This window comes from Channa argus, chromosome 21 (genome assembly GCF_033026475.1).
Source record: "Channa argus isolate prfri chromosome 21, Channa argus male v1.0, whole genome shotgun sequence".
Classification (NCBI taxonomy): Eukaryota; Metazoa; Chordata; class Actinopteri; order Anabantiformes; family Channidae; genus Channa; species Channa argus.
In genome coordinates this window covers 8,192,440-8,207,657 of record NC_090217.1, presented here as the reverse complement: position 1 = coordinate 8,207,657, position 15,218 = coordinate 8,192,440, and the positions used below count along the sequence as shown (strand labels likewise).

Genomic DNA, 15,218 nt, shown 5'->3' with positions numbered 1-15,218 from the left:
ATAAAGACACAGTCTCCATAAAAGCCCAAAAGAAGCAATAAAGCGGAAACAATTTTATGTTATGGGGAACTTTTTTCAATCCGTTAGTGTGATGCATTCAGGGCTGTTTTCTTCTTGGGGGTTTCGATCAAATGGTCAGCTGAACAATAAGATTAGACATTTTTCCTTTTCTCCCCTTTTCCCCCGTGACAAATGCTGCTGACCTCAGACACATCTTTTATTACTGACGACTTATGGATGCCATTAATGTCTTCACCAACGTGTATTTTGTTGTTCCAAAAAGTGCATTTCTGTCCACTTATTTTCTATTTGTAGTTATATTTGCAAAGAAACAACTGAATATTATTACCTATGTTATATCAAACACCACAAAGACTTATTATCAGTAACAGCAATATTACAGTTTTATTGCTTGTGCTATCTTGTCTCTTGACGGGACAGGACGTGCATTACTCGTTAATGTGTAATAATTATGTATAATGGATTTACAATCTATGCATTAAGATCACATAAACCCAAGAAAAGATGAAGCCAAACCTCATCGACTGCCACCAGCCTTTACAGAGTAGTTCAGCAGTGTGTCCAGGTGAGCTGGACTACTGTAACAAATCTCTGCACTCCAGGCTCCTGCAGAAGCCAACTTTTAGTTCCTGACCTAAAACTTCGCAAACAATTTATCCTACACTTCCCATAATGCAACTTAACGAAACGTAAGCTTTTTGTTAATTAATCCCGATGATACACTTAGCATTAGTTTGCCAGACTTTAAAAAGCTGACTAAAGAGAGACACAAAAGACATTTTACAGCAGCATTGCATTAACACACCACTGATCTTTCAAAACACAATCACAATCCATAAATGATAAGCTGCCTTAATATTATCTTTCCTCACTTTGTGTCATAAAAGTGAAAAAAGTAGTACGGCCAAGTCTGCTGGATCCATTTTCCATGAGCCACAATTTTATATTAGTTTCACCTGGTGGTTTTTATTTTATGGGGGACAGAGCTCAGCATCCAATCTGATCCACTTTATTTCTAAAGCAAATTGAAAAAAACAACATGGTCGACCAAAGCGCGTTGCATTCAACAATTAACCACGAGCACTAATACTTGTGAATTGGAGTTAGCCGTTAATCTTTCCAACACTGATGCCTCCATTTTTAAAACCAGGTCAATGTAGTGATTTTTATTTGGAAACAAAATCTTTTTATATGAACTGTTAAGTTAATGTGTTAATGCCATATTGAGCCCTGTTAAGGCAAATGTTGAGAGACCTGCTATCCGACTGGTAAAGACCAACAAAAAAAATCAGTAAGTACCATTTGGCTCATCATTGCTCTGTATGGCACCATTCTTAGCTACCTTACTACTCACTACTGTGTTATTAATGCAGCGGTTACAATTTACTACAGTGACTTTAAGTGCAAACAAATTGAACCAAAGTCTTTTCTCATATAATATATGTTTCTGTGATGTCCTACTGGTCTTATTTTGTTAAACTTTGTATTAATATTGATACCCATGCCAGTGGTTGGGGTTTTCATTACAGAAATCCTTGCTGTGGCTTTGGTTATATAATTGCTCATGGGTAGATACTCTAATTATAAACACTGAAGTGTTGCGCTACTTATGGTTCTATATCTACCCTCAGGCAAGATGCAGCTCCTAATATAACCACAGATCAATCGATATACATAATAGGGATATGACTTATTCCTACTACCGTTCTCCATGAGGAACATTAATCTGCCAGTGGGCTGACAGCTTCCTAATATTTATTAGATGTTTTCATAAAGATAAAATATACACTTTGTTCACTTTAAGACACCAAGCTGACCCTCTGGTGGGCTTTTTGGCTTTTAAAGCTAGAGTTTTTTAAGGACTGTGAGTCATTCTGTGTCCAGGGTGAAGGGAGGTGGTATCTAACTGGGCGGAATCGTCTGCTAATTGCATGCCGGTTTGGATTACACAGATGACTGAGTTTGCTTGTAGCAAGTTCATGTTTATCAATCATATGTATCCTGTGACTTCACACAAACACACACACACAACCAATTTATCATTCATGTCTGTGTGTATGGTGTTGTTTTTTTGATATATGTACCTCAATATGTAAGACTTGGGTTTAGTTTTCTGGCTACAAGATAGAAACATGAGTCGTACATATAAAGTCTAAGCTGCTCATCCTGAACTTGTATTGAAAGTTTATCCTTTATGATGAGAAATCAATCAATGCACATAATGAGTAATAAAATGCACCAGGATATTGAGCAAACATTTCAAATGGAATTTATCATTATTCTCTGCACAAGATATAAACACATGATGCATTCAGCAATCAGTCCATTTGACATTCTACGGTATACAATGCAATGTCAGGGATTTACTAAGTGTACGCTTTTCGGATTTGTAATTTTACAGATTCACCAACCCATGTTCCAAATTTGTATTATTCAGATTAGCATTGTAGTTTGGGTTGGTTTCACTCTTTGGGGATAAAGTACACCTCTGTAGCCAACTCCTTATCTCTGGAGCTAGTGGCAAAGGCTACTACAACACACAATTCGCCAGATGAACTAACGGCCATTGGGCTGGCGGGCTAATATAGGCACCAGGTTTTGACAAGGCTTAAAAATGTATAAGGATATGTCTTGGATCAATTTTCCATAGATTATGCGTATGAATGAAATACAATTTTTGATTTTATTATTCATTTAAAAATGTCTAATATAAAGATTAATGTACAAAAAAAACTATAAAATAATATCCCTGACTCAGTGTGTAAACATTTATAAAGCTTGGCATGTAGTTAAAACTGTCTGTTTTTGTTTTGACATAATCACAGTTTAGTGATGCCGTCTATGCACCAAAATGTGCTGCAGGTCTATCGGTGTCATCAGTAACAATCAAACCCCATTGGCTTCCTCCATCATCATCTTCTCATTACTTTCGTCCACACTCTTGACGGGCTGTCCTTGCCCCTTAAAGACAACGAGGTTACACACTGTAAGCACAGGCTTGTGTGGTTGAGCCTGACGCAGGTCGCTGGATGGTGCAGTCATCTTTTTGGGATTCTGATTAATTTGAGGAAAATGCAATTTAAATGTATTCATACACACATATCACAGGATAACTGTAAATACTGGAGTGGTGTTATATTTTAAACTGACTAAAACATTAACTCACCTTACACCATGAAACCACAACAAATATCGGGATGCATATCAGTGGAGTGATGACAAGTAGCGTGCCCAGTGTGGTCCCCCAGGTCCCGAGCGCATGTTCGTACACCACAAGAGGACGTGTTTGTGCCAAGTCATACAGCAGAGTGAGCTAGAGGACAGGAAACACTCACGTTAGAAGACTTTACTGTAAAACAAATTATGTCATTTATTTTTGTATCTTTTTTGGGGGGGTCATTAAAACCGCTTTTAAAAATTTAAGTTTGATGTTCATTCGCATTTCAGCTCTGTTTGGACTCACTCCTACCTCAGGAAATGTCTGACTAATTTTGCTACAGTAAATAGCACGATGATCCTTTAATTGAGGTCAGGGGGCCCCTGGGCCAGAGCCTCAGTATGAACTGTTTCTTGTTTTAAAGCCACAGTTAAATAAACCAAACTATACCGTAGGGAGACAGACAACAACCGAAAAGAAAACATGCTTTTAAAAATGAGGGCAATGGTCAAAAAAATGAAACGATAACAAAGTTACAAAAAAAAAACACACACAAAAAGTTGAAAAATGTTCTAAAATGGACACAAAACAACGTCCAATATGTAGTTGTTTCGTCTCCTTTCAGTTTTTGGTCCTGTGTAGGAGGTGTGGGGGGGGGCCTTATTTCTTAAGCCCATGGGCCAATTTCCCATGACCTGTCCCTGTACTTACTAGCACTAAATGTTATTAATTCACGTGTCTACGGTTCACTGATGTGTCTTATAAAACAAATGGATCCACATTTCCAGCTAAAGGCAGCAGTTTCAGTTTATTTCCCCAGATGTGTCAAAAGGAGAGAAGGAAGCTGGGAGATGCAAACATAAGGGGTAAGCAAAAAATGTGTGGGCAGACACAGTTTGAAATGCTAATGCATACAAATGAAAACCAGAGGAAATAGATGTTAAAGCTGAGAGCCAGTGTGGCAGAAAGAGACAGAGATGCAAACTAGAGAAATGTGACTGAGGTGTGAGGACTCACTGTGCAGATGAGCGGCGTCACAAACAACCAGCAGTACTTGATCCCACGGAATGGCGAGTACCCGATCATGTCCTCAATGTTGTCATAGAAACGGTCAGCACCTGCAACGTAATGGGCGGTAGGTGTTAATCAAATGGGACAAAAATTGGTTTGTTTCAAAGACATTGCTCTCAAACACATGGAGCCCTTAACTGAAACACAACGTGATCGTGAAGAATACTTGTGCTTTTCTCAAGTACTTCCATTTCATGCTACATTATACTTTTACTACAACCACATTTACTTGGCAACTACCGTTCCTTTAATTTAACTATTTAACTATTAAGATTTTATAGATCAGATCAATTTAACAAATAAGTCGCTCAAATTAGCTTTATTTTGACTAATAAAAGTACTGCTTACATGTGAGTGCATCAGTGATATTGATCTAGTTTGATACTTTGAATACATGAACTTCTAAAATTGTTAATTTTTGAATGCATACTTTTTAACATGAGGTATTTTACTACTTTTATCCTCATGTAAACAATGTGTAACATGAAAAATAGCATTAGAAATAAATGTACCAATGCAACGCCACAGCATTAATTTGAGACGGCAATTTGGAGACAGCAATTTAATATTTAAATATGTAAATAAATATTAGAAATATACAATGTAGCATTTCAATACATAATGAAGGATAACCAAGCTGTTTATGAGGAGGATATAAAAACAGAGAATGAGAAGGGAAAGAAAAGTGTTCAGACATCAGTGACGGCTAATGAGGAGAAGATGAGAGATGAAATGGAAGACGAGGATGAGAAAGCTGCTCACCTTGAGCTGCCAAAGAGAGAAGGAGAAGAACCATAAAAAGAAAGAGAGACATTAAAAAACAGGAGGAAACTTAAATGAGATTCATAAATACATGACCTGTGTGATGGAACAACATCCACAGAATGATTTTGCAAATGCATAATACATAATAAGTTGTCAAACCTGTTTAGGAAAGCAGACAGGGTGCCATAAATGCTACAGTCAACCTTGGAACTAACTACAGTGAGAGGCCTCATAAAAAGTTGGACAAGAAAGTATCTCCACATATAACATTCAGTCTAAACAGTCACTTTGCTGTGAGGTTGCAGACATACAGTATTCTAAAGTACTTATAAAGTAAAAAGTATCAGTACAAGGTTTAAAATACAGATGCAATGAGAGTTGAGATGCAAAGATGAGTAACTCTCCACCCACGTGTTGTAATTCAGCTAGAATTAACTGCTCATAATGAAGGAGGAAGCAGGAGCTCAGAGGATTTATCAAAAATGATGACAGACGGGGTATGGAAATGGAAGATAAATACCGATGGTACAGATAATAGCAGTAGAAAATTGGGGCCAGGGCAGGAGTTGATCCTCCAGAAGAGAAAAATGGGAGCAAAATGAAAGTGTTCATTGACCATAGACTTAGCAGTAGAAGATGCTAATGTTAGTGTCACACCAGCAGGTGGAGCATTTGTCTCTATGGTACAATATTGACCTCGGCACCTCTTGTTTGAGAGTAGGACTTCACAGAACCTTTAACTGAATTTCATTCATTTCTGTTCCTGTTACTAGGGTGCAACTCACAGCAGTGAAAGCTTGGGACAAAACTTTACAACCGCCTCTTCCTATAATGCACTACAGCACGACTGCACTAACCACTAGGCCATTAATAATAAACAGAGTAGAATTATCACCTTTCTGACCTTTCTAAAAACTGAGAAACCTTGTACCATTGTACAAGTAGAATTCAAGGCACAGCTGCTGTATTGGATTACATTAGACTGTACAGATGTACCTAATAAAGTGTCCAGTGAGTGTCTGTTTTAAAATTCTGTGTGCATTGCTCCGCAGTGGATATTGTTCCACCAAAACATTAGGACACTGTGTCTATAAATGCAAATGAATAGGAGTAAGACCCAAAAGTTGAAGAAGCCCAGTATAAATATTTAATGATATAAATTAAAGCAGAATCTTTCATCAAACTGTCCCTTTTCAAGTTGCTGGTAGAGTTGTCCTTATATTATTTGGGACGGTGGTGTTTTATCAGAAGCAGCTTTCTTTCAGATAAGGTTGTGCAGATACAGATACATTGATAACACTTGCAAAAGTAATGTTGCAGTCGAAATTGCACACACTGAATAAATCTAAAGAAGTTATTTTTTGGGGGGAACAAGAGAAGACAAACTATGAGTTCTAGCACTTAACACAGAATACCACCATCACGCTGATTCAGAGCTTGGCTAATTTAGTCTTTTAGAATAGTTGGAAGATTTGAAGTTAGTAAACAGGTCATGTACTAAACTAAGATCAGTCAGCGACCTAACTTACCATACACCCAGGCAATCACAACAGTCTCAAAACAGGCAATGATAAGGAGACTGGTTCCACTGGGCCCATAGGTGTCAACCAGCTGGAAGAGGACTATTCCTCCCTGAAAGCCGAGCAGAAAAAAGGTGATGGAAGGAAGAGATAAGTAGCTGTCAGAAGAACAGATAAGCTATGTTTTTCACCACCTCAACTGGCTACTTTCCAAACATGAAGCTGGGCTGCAACATGTGAGTAAAACAGTAAGCTAGAAAACGTACAGTATGCAGTTCCTCTATATTCAATTAAAAAAGGTCTAAGTTTATTGTTAAGTTTAGTATCTAAAGTTATTATGCCAACGTTTGCTTATTATCACAATACACAAGGATCAACTGTGAGGTTTTAGTCATAAAACGTGAAGAAAGGTTTTTTTTTATGATGGGATCAAATTTAGACAGTTTACTCAACTAAAACAAAGAAATCTGAATCTGAATCTTTGCTCTTATGGCCCCACTTATCCTAAAATATCCCTCCCCTCTTCCAGCTGCAGGTTACCTCAGAGATGAGGGGCAGTCCGAGCAGGAAACAGACGGCAGCTATGACTAGGACCAGTATCTCTCTGGCACCAGGCCTCCTCAGCTGGCGTGGGAACAGGTCTGTAAGGGCTGTGCTCAGGCTTTCCACACACACAAACTGTGAACACAGAACTGTAGATTAGATCATTTACAACTAAAATATGATGCTGATATTCTGACACACTGTGCACTGTACCTGACTGTCCAGGCCCAGGAAGAGGATCATGAGGAAGAAGAGGACAGCCCAGAAGGATGAGCCAGGAAGCAACGACAGAGCCTTAGGATAAGCTATGAAAGCCAATCCAGGGCCTGTAGAAAGCAAATGACACGCTGGTCCACAGTGTTTTTGGCTTTTCACCTCTTAAAATGAAATAATGTCTACTTCAAACCTCCAAAATGGAGCCTTTTACATAAGCACTTAACTCAAAAAGTGATTTACCCCTCCCTCATTATTTAAATTGAAGGATTGTTAGAGCCTCAAAGCAGTGAAAGTAGCACTACACAAGAAAAGTCAGATCATATTACTATGATCTACTGACTCCTCTACTTTATAGTGTGGCTCCTTAAGGGGTCCCAACTGCTGGGTTTATAGTTTATAGCTTCAAATTGAATAGCACTTTCCCACAAAGAAAGAACAAACAACGTTGAGCTAAAAATTAGAGCACAACATAAATTTAAACAACAGCAGTAAAAGATGGAAATTGAAGGTCAGCATCATTTTTGATGCCTCTGCAAAGTAAAACCCTTAGCTGTATCTAAATACAAGACGCCATCTTGTGGACATTTGTTGGTTGTTGTCAACACTATCACCACTGAAGCCAAAATGCAAAAAGAAAAGAGGATATTTTAATGCCAATTTATTATATTTGTTAGCAGACAATTAAGAGATAAACAGTTAATAAATGGGGAGGGAACTTGCCACTAGTAGCCACTTCATCCATTGATATGTTGAGGTCTTGAGCCATGAATCCCAGCACAGAGAACACAGCAAAACCAGCAAAGATACTGGTGGCACTGTTCAGGCAGCAGAGTGCCACGCAATCCCTACAAAGAACAATACCATAAAAGTGAACTGTGGAAGTGCAGCCAAACATAAAACTAAGGTGACGACGAGCTGAGAGAGCAACACATGTACGTGTGTGAGTACAGTAAGTACACTGACCTGTAGCAGTTGTTATTGTATTTGTTGTAGCTTGCCAGAGCGGTCAGGACTCCCTGACACACAGCATAGGAGAAGAACACCTGAGTTCCTGCATCACGCCATACCTAGAGAAAAGATTGACTTTTTGAACGTCTTGCAGCCACAGTATGTGAGTTTGTGTCTCCGTGTTTCTGTGTAACTGTTAACAACTGCATGACGTGAACACGTGTATTTATATTTGTGAGATTCAGGTATGGTGGTCTGGGCGGGTTTGTTTACGTGATGTCTAATGTCTTGTCCTGACAGCATCTGGTTAACATTAATGCACCACAGTGCTGCAAGTCTCACCCACTGGGTTGGCAGGGTTCCAAAGCAGCATACAGGCCCCTACTCTAGCTCTGGTGCGCCTGACTCATTCCCAGCCTTGGGTCACAAATGAAAGCCTCTGTGCTTCCGTGGCCAATGATCCTCACATCCAACAATGGATAAAGAGGAAACCATTGTGTCCTTACAAGCATGCCTTTTATTTTGAAATTCTCTAGGACACTCTGGATACAGATTCACACACGCACCCTGGCCCACAGACAAAAAGGAGACACAGTCATACTGTACATTAAGCAGACCCCAGATGTAGGCCAGAACTCCATTACAAATTCTATTGTACTTCAAGGAAAGAACATGCACTTAGATGTGAAGACAAGAAACAAATCTGTATTCAGATCAGTTACTAAGAGCATCTGGTATTGCATAATTCTGCTCACTGACCCATAACAGACTTCCCTGGCATTTGACATGACACCACATAATATTCTCACAGTTTTTTCCTTTGCTTCATTCCACGATTAAAGAGCAAGACACCAACAGTCCAGAGTTGTACACTGAAATTGGTTTCTTGCAGAGGCAGCCACATTTCATCTAACTTGGCTGATGTGAAATTTTTTAAATTAGAGTGGAATGTTTATCCAAATTAGATAGTTAAACAGGAAAACAAAGAAAGGCTAGAAGAGGAAAATACCAAAATCAAATGTAAAGGGGCTCTTTTCTGATCTTTGCTCAACACCATTCATGGCACCATAAGTCCAGATTAGTTCATGTGAACACTTCCAACAGGAATGTGCATAAAAACGTATGCATACATGCTCATCACATGGGAAGAGGAAGTGACTGCCACCTAAGGACAACTTGTGACTTTCAAAGCTGTGGTAATAACATCTGAGCCCTCGATATGAGAAACATGCTGTGAACTGTGCGAAGAGAGAAAAGGAGGGGGAGACTGACACGGTAGGCTGCTTTTTATAAAAACAAATAAAAATAAATCTATTAATTGAATAGCAGCTTAAATGACCTTACACTGGCTTCATATAAAGTAAATCTACCCTCCAAACTCTATTCATTCTCATCCTCAAAGAGATAAATGCTCTAGTTTGTTATGAGACCAATGCTCTGAGTTTCTGCACGTATCGATTTTAGAGCCACTGAATTTCAGATGCCACTAAAATGGCTGTACTACACCTTGTTTATGATGTGATATTTCAAAAGCAAGCGTAAGTGAAACTGAAGTTCATTGTGACAGTGGAGTAAGCTCTTACATCTGGCTCAGCGATCTTGCTGAAGTCTGGGGTGAGGTAATATTTCAGGCCCACTGCAGCTCCTGGGAGCGTCACTCCACGGATAAAGAGGATGAGCAGCATCACGTAGGGGAAGGTAGCAGTGAAATAAACCACCTGCAACCACAAAAAGGGATGCGAAAGGGTTATGGCTTCATCTTTATGTAACGTGAACGTGTCTTTAAATATGTACACACATTAAAATATATGTTTGACCACTTGAAGGCAGCAAAAAAAACCTAAACATTTTATTGCTAATATACAGTACTACAACACTTAAAGATCGAGCAAATACAAAAAAACTTAAACACCAGTTCCTGAAGGAAATGATCCCATAGGCTAATGAGCTGCTTTCCAAATGGGTAGAGGGAAGGTAGGATACAATGGGTTTATTTCAGTGAGTTAATTTCAAACAAGCAGTCAACAAAAGGCTGAACTAACAGTAAAGGTCACAAGTTAAGCTCACTGTGACCTCACATGCATTCCATTTTTCTGAAAGCAATATCTCATGAACAGTTTGAGGGAATTTCTTTACATTTGGCCAAATCCACTTGGATTCAAGGGTGAACAGATTAGATGTTGGGGGCCAAAGATCTAAAGGTCAACTCTGATGCAACATTTCATCTGTTCCATTCTTGTGAACCCTGTATCTCCTGACCTCCTTGAAGGATGCTCTTGAATTGGCAAAAATGTCCACTTGGAGCCAATGATAAATTAACTGGCCTTTGGTAGTCAAAGGTCAAGCCCTACGTGACCTCTCATCGGTTTTATTTTTGTGAATGGGATAACTCAGGACCACCTTGAGGGATGTTCTTAACAATCAGTGTATCTACCAGGACCCATGGGTGAAACAACATTTAGGACGTAAAAGGCCAAAGACACTGTGACCTCATGTCTGCCCCATTCTCATTCATTTTCTATCGTAGAAGCATGTAGAGGGAATTTAATTTAATCTAGCGTCCCCTTGGACCCATGGCTAAACTGTATAACGAGACTAAACTTTAGTTATGAGTCTAGACACATCTGCATGTACCCTGCAACCTCACAACAACTGAGATGCTGTAAGATTCTAGCTGGACTTTGAAATACATTATTGATCCCAATGGCGTTGAGTATTGATGTGGTAACAGTAACCAACAGCTCTTGACTGACCATTTGAATTACGTTAGAGGAAACGAGAGCCTGCACCACCCTATGTATATACAGTACATTCATGCAAGAAAACATATTATATGCAATTTTAATTACAGAATGTAAAGAAAGGACTATTGCTCAAAAAATGAAATGTAGAAATTATGTTTTTTAAGACAAACATTTTTAAATATGACAAGATTAAGTGCACCTTTCAGTTATTATTTTTAACACATTTACTCTTTATTAAATCTATACCAGTGACAAAGAATTGAATCAATACAAATAGGAAGTGAGATGACAGGTGGACTTGCCTTCCCTGTGGATTTGATTCCCTTCCAAATGCAGAAGTAACAGATAACCCAGGCAAACAGAAGGCACAGCGCGAGGTCCCAGTGAACCTTTCCCAGGGACAAGTCCTCTGATATTCTTAACACTCGATTACTGTAGGGGAAAGACAGGACATAGAAACACATATACACAAATGCAAAATGATGGATGTGCTCATGTGTACTTACTACAAGTATACTTAGTTTCTTTCTGCAGGAGCTTTATGGTACAAATGTGTTGTGACTTATAAAACCAATGCATTTAAAGCCATACGCCCATGAGGTTAAAACAATTTCATATACATCATACGAAGATCAAATATCTGCATCAAGTACATTATTATAAAAGCTGCAAGAAAAGGAGCACACACTGTTCTCATCATGCAGCACACTTGTACTGTATTTAGCTGAGTGATTTCCCAATATGTGCTGTCACACTAAATCAGGAGATGATCACGTGATGTGCAGCAGCCTCATTTTTTAAATGTTGAACGTTTAGAAAAAAAAAGACAAGCAACTTTCTATCACAGCTGGAAGTTGAAAAAAAAAGTGGAGTTTTGCCATTTGTGGATTCTGAGGAATGTTACTTCCCCTGTTGTGTTTGGATGGATCTTTTCTTGGTTTAGCATTAATATTAGTTAGAGTAAAGATGTCTCCTGATATCTGGGAACCATTAAGAGCTATTGTTAAGGAATGTTCCAGCCATAGATGAGCTCACTGGGGAGGGGGACATAACTGTCGACGCTTTGTCGATGGTTAAAGGTAATAAGTGTGTGTAATTCTGTGTTTTCTCACGTCCAGAACTCCTCTTCAGGTGACTTGATCAGTAAGACTTCAGTTTCATTGCTGGAAATATAAAAATATAAAAATAAAATTATTTATTTAAATTGAGTTAAAAAAAAACAATGATTTGCCTTTATATCAGGTTCATAAAGGTGACAAACTATTACTACAACTACAAGCACCATTTCTACACAAAATCACACAAATAACTACAATATAATGAATAATGCTTAAAGTTTCCATCAGTGCCTTCAACCGTTGTACTTTTGAGGATAATATGAAAGTTCGTATGATGAAGTAAACAATCTTGTAGCAATGCCATAATTTTTAATATGACCAGGATACATATTAAATCAGAATGTTATTAAATATCAAGTGTAATGGTGTCTTTAAAAGACTTCTAACTTAGTTTGGCATTATCTCTTCTGCAGTTACACCCGATTTAGCGTAACAATGTATATGCATTAAGCTAAATGTATGAGAGAATGTTGTTACAACAGCTATTGGGTCGACAAGATTTTGCTATTGGAGCTAATGACAGAAGCAGACAACAAGGTTGTGGAGGGCAACAAGGTAATGGTGTGGAGGCACACGCTTTCTTACATTGTTTCGGAGAAAATGATTTGTGAACGTTTACAGTGGAAACACTACGGGAAATGTGTTTGTGGAATTGAATAAATGTTCAGTGTTTGTTATTCAACGATCTCTGGAGTGGATAATCTTTCAACCACTGGACATGATCAAACACTGCCTCTTCACTAATATAGGCTGATATACTGTATCAGCCTGAAGAGCCTGTTTCTAGTTTTATGCTAAATTCAGCAAACCGGCTGCAGGCTCTGGCTCCTTTTTTTTACAATGTTATCATGGATTTAATCTCAGCTAATCCTGGCAAGAATGCAAACAACTGGTTTTCCAAAAATGTAAAACGATTTCCCTTTTATGGCATTTTCTACCATTTAATAATAATGTTTTTAATTACTTCCAATTTAAGGCAAGATATTTATTCCATCTGCCTTTCAAATTCACCCTATTATTAGGCAGTATTAAAATCTCCTGAGCTAGACACATAAAAGCATGGGTGTGTTTCAAAGCTGCCACATTTATGTAAGCCAAGACTAATCCCACGATGTTTATCGTGTTTTATTCTTTTATGTACCACAGCAGCATGATTTATTACCGATTATGGGTTGCAAATAATACATTGTGATAGAGATGCTACTTACATGTAAGTGATGTTGTCAGAGTAGTCAGGCAAGCTAATGTTATTCAGGAATGACCAGTTTGAGTTGGCCTGGGTCAAATGGGGGTAGGCAAACCTGCTAATGCGTTTGTAACATAATTCTAGAGGAAAGAGAGAGATAAAAGTGAGATGGATGGTGTCCAAGTCAAAATGTTAAAGCATGTAGGAGGATTCATCTTCAATTTAGTTCTGCTAATCAAAGACATGCTTGTGCTTGGTTTGTTCCACAGGGGGTCTTACCAGTGTTCCACCAGTTGTCACATGTAGACCAGGGCAGGGGATTTCTGAAGGAGTTAACGAGGTAGAAGATAGCCCAGGCCAACACCACAATGTAGTAGATGTTCAAATAGATCACAATCACTTGGGATGCAATCCCCACCCCTGTTGGACACAACGCATTCTCACACACTTAGTGAAAGTTTCTGGCTGCATTCTCTCTGAATGTAACAGTTACAGCTGCTCAGCATTGGATTGGTTCCTGATATATGCTGTATATACAACACAGTCCTCTAATACACTTCAGGCTAACAATACAAGCCTTTGATAAAAACTATCAAGCACCAGAATGTACCGCATTCAAAAACATATTCCCGTGCACTTAGTATTTATTGTATTATAGCTAACTGTGCTCTGTTGTAGAGCAGCTTGACCTGTGTAAATTTAATGTAATCTCTTAATTTATGCCTACTTGTTACACAAGTGTGCCACCAATTATTTTTCTCCAACACAGTGGTAAACATGTATTTCCTGCACATCAACTGAATAATTGTGTAACTCTATACACAACTTCTGGAGCCTTGTTTTTACCCTCAAACATGGGGCATATCTTCCTCCAGGCGGTGACCCCGCCCTGACTGGTGTATTGGCCCAAAGCCGTCTCCAGGAAAAATACAGGGATGCCACAAAGGAAGAGGAACACAAAGTAAGGAATGAAGAAAACACCTGAAATGAGACAAAGATAAAAACGTTTTTCAAGTCAGGTGAGGCATAGGTTCTACAGATACGGGCATGTTCTTCACTGACAAATATGATATGATTGACATTAACTTATTAATCAATAAATCTTCGATGAAAGATTTTTGAGATATTGAGTTTTAACATTTAATTATATAATTAACTGCAAGTGGAATAACTAGAATACTGTTAAAAATTAGGTCATAGTGTTATTACAGAATTTCCAATTGTACTATAAACCTTTAAAGGAGAAGCTGAAATAAGATAATATGAAATTTTATATTTCCATCACTTGCTCCCCACCTCCTCCGTTCTTGAAGCATAGGTAGGGAAAGCGCCACACGTTGCCAAGGCCAATGATTTCTCCAGCCATGGAGAGCATGAACTCCATGTTGTTGGCCCACTTTTCCCTCGGCTGAGCCCCTTCCTCAGGAGCGTCTTTATCACTCCTGGAGTCTTCAACATGCTCCCTTCTGGTGGTTTCCTCAGTCATGGTCTGTCAGTCTGTTACACAAATGAAATGCACGCTGTCTATCATGTTCTCTGCAGCTATGAATTTCTGATGCTTCTCATAGCCCACTACAGTCTATTAGAGCTTGCTCCTCTGGTTAACTTAATGCCAAGAAACCAGTGGTTCCGACAGAAACATCCAACCAGAACATGCCATGACTTCAGAGGGATCGCAAAAACATTGCGCAAGAAAAAGATGCAGAACAACACGAACCACTTAAATAAAAATATATTTTTTTAGAATTGAATGCATTCAAACTCACCAGTGAGCTCAGAGTGGGCGATGAGTCCTTGGGAGACTGAGCGAAGTTTGAAGAGAAGACTTATTCTAAAAGGGGTGTGTCCTGCAGGATACCACACACACACAGACACACAAACATACACACGTACACACACACACACACACACACACACACACACTGGCTT

At 38.7% G+C, this 15,218-nt stretch overlaps 1 protein-coding gene across 1 annotated transcript; it reads right to left on the bottom strand.

The window, feature by feature from the left end:
- Positions 1 to 2,274: 2,274 nt before the first annotated feature.
- On the bottom strand, positions 2,275 to 15,187 carry LOC137106740 (sodium- and chloride-dependent GABA transporter 2-like). Its single transcript, XM_067490484.1, has 16 exons — positions 15,056 to 15,187; positions 14,586 to 14,786; positions 14,136 to 14,270; positions 13,569 to 13,709; positions 13,312 to 13,429; positions 12,098 to 12,148; positions 11,288 to 11,417; positions 9,825 to 9,959; positions 8,257 to 8,360; positions 8,014 to 8,138; positions 7,291 to 7,403; positions 7,075 to 7,212; positions 6,544 to 6,646; positions 4,196 to 4,296; positions 3,188 to 3,334; positions 2,275 to 3,075 (listed from the first exon to the last, which is right to left on the bottom strand). The coding sequence occupies exons 2-16, from the start codon at positions 14,773 to 14,775 to the stop codon at positions 2,908 to 2,910; spliced, it is 1,899 nt and encodes a 632-aa protein (XP_067346585.1). The 5' UTR covers positions 14,776 to 14,786; positions 15,056 to 15,187; the 3' UTR covers positions 2,275 to 2,907.
- Between the last annotated feature and the right edge of the window lie 31 nt (positions 15,188 to 15,218).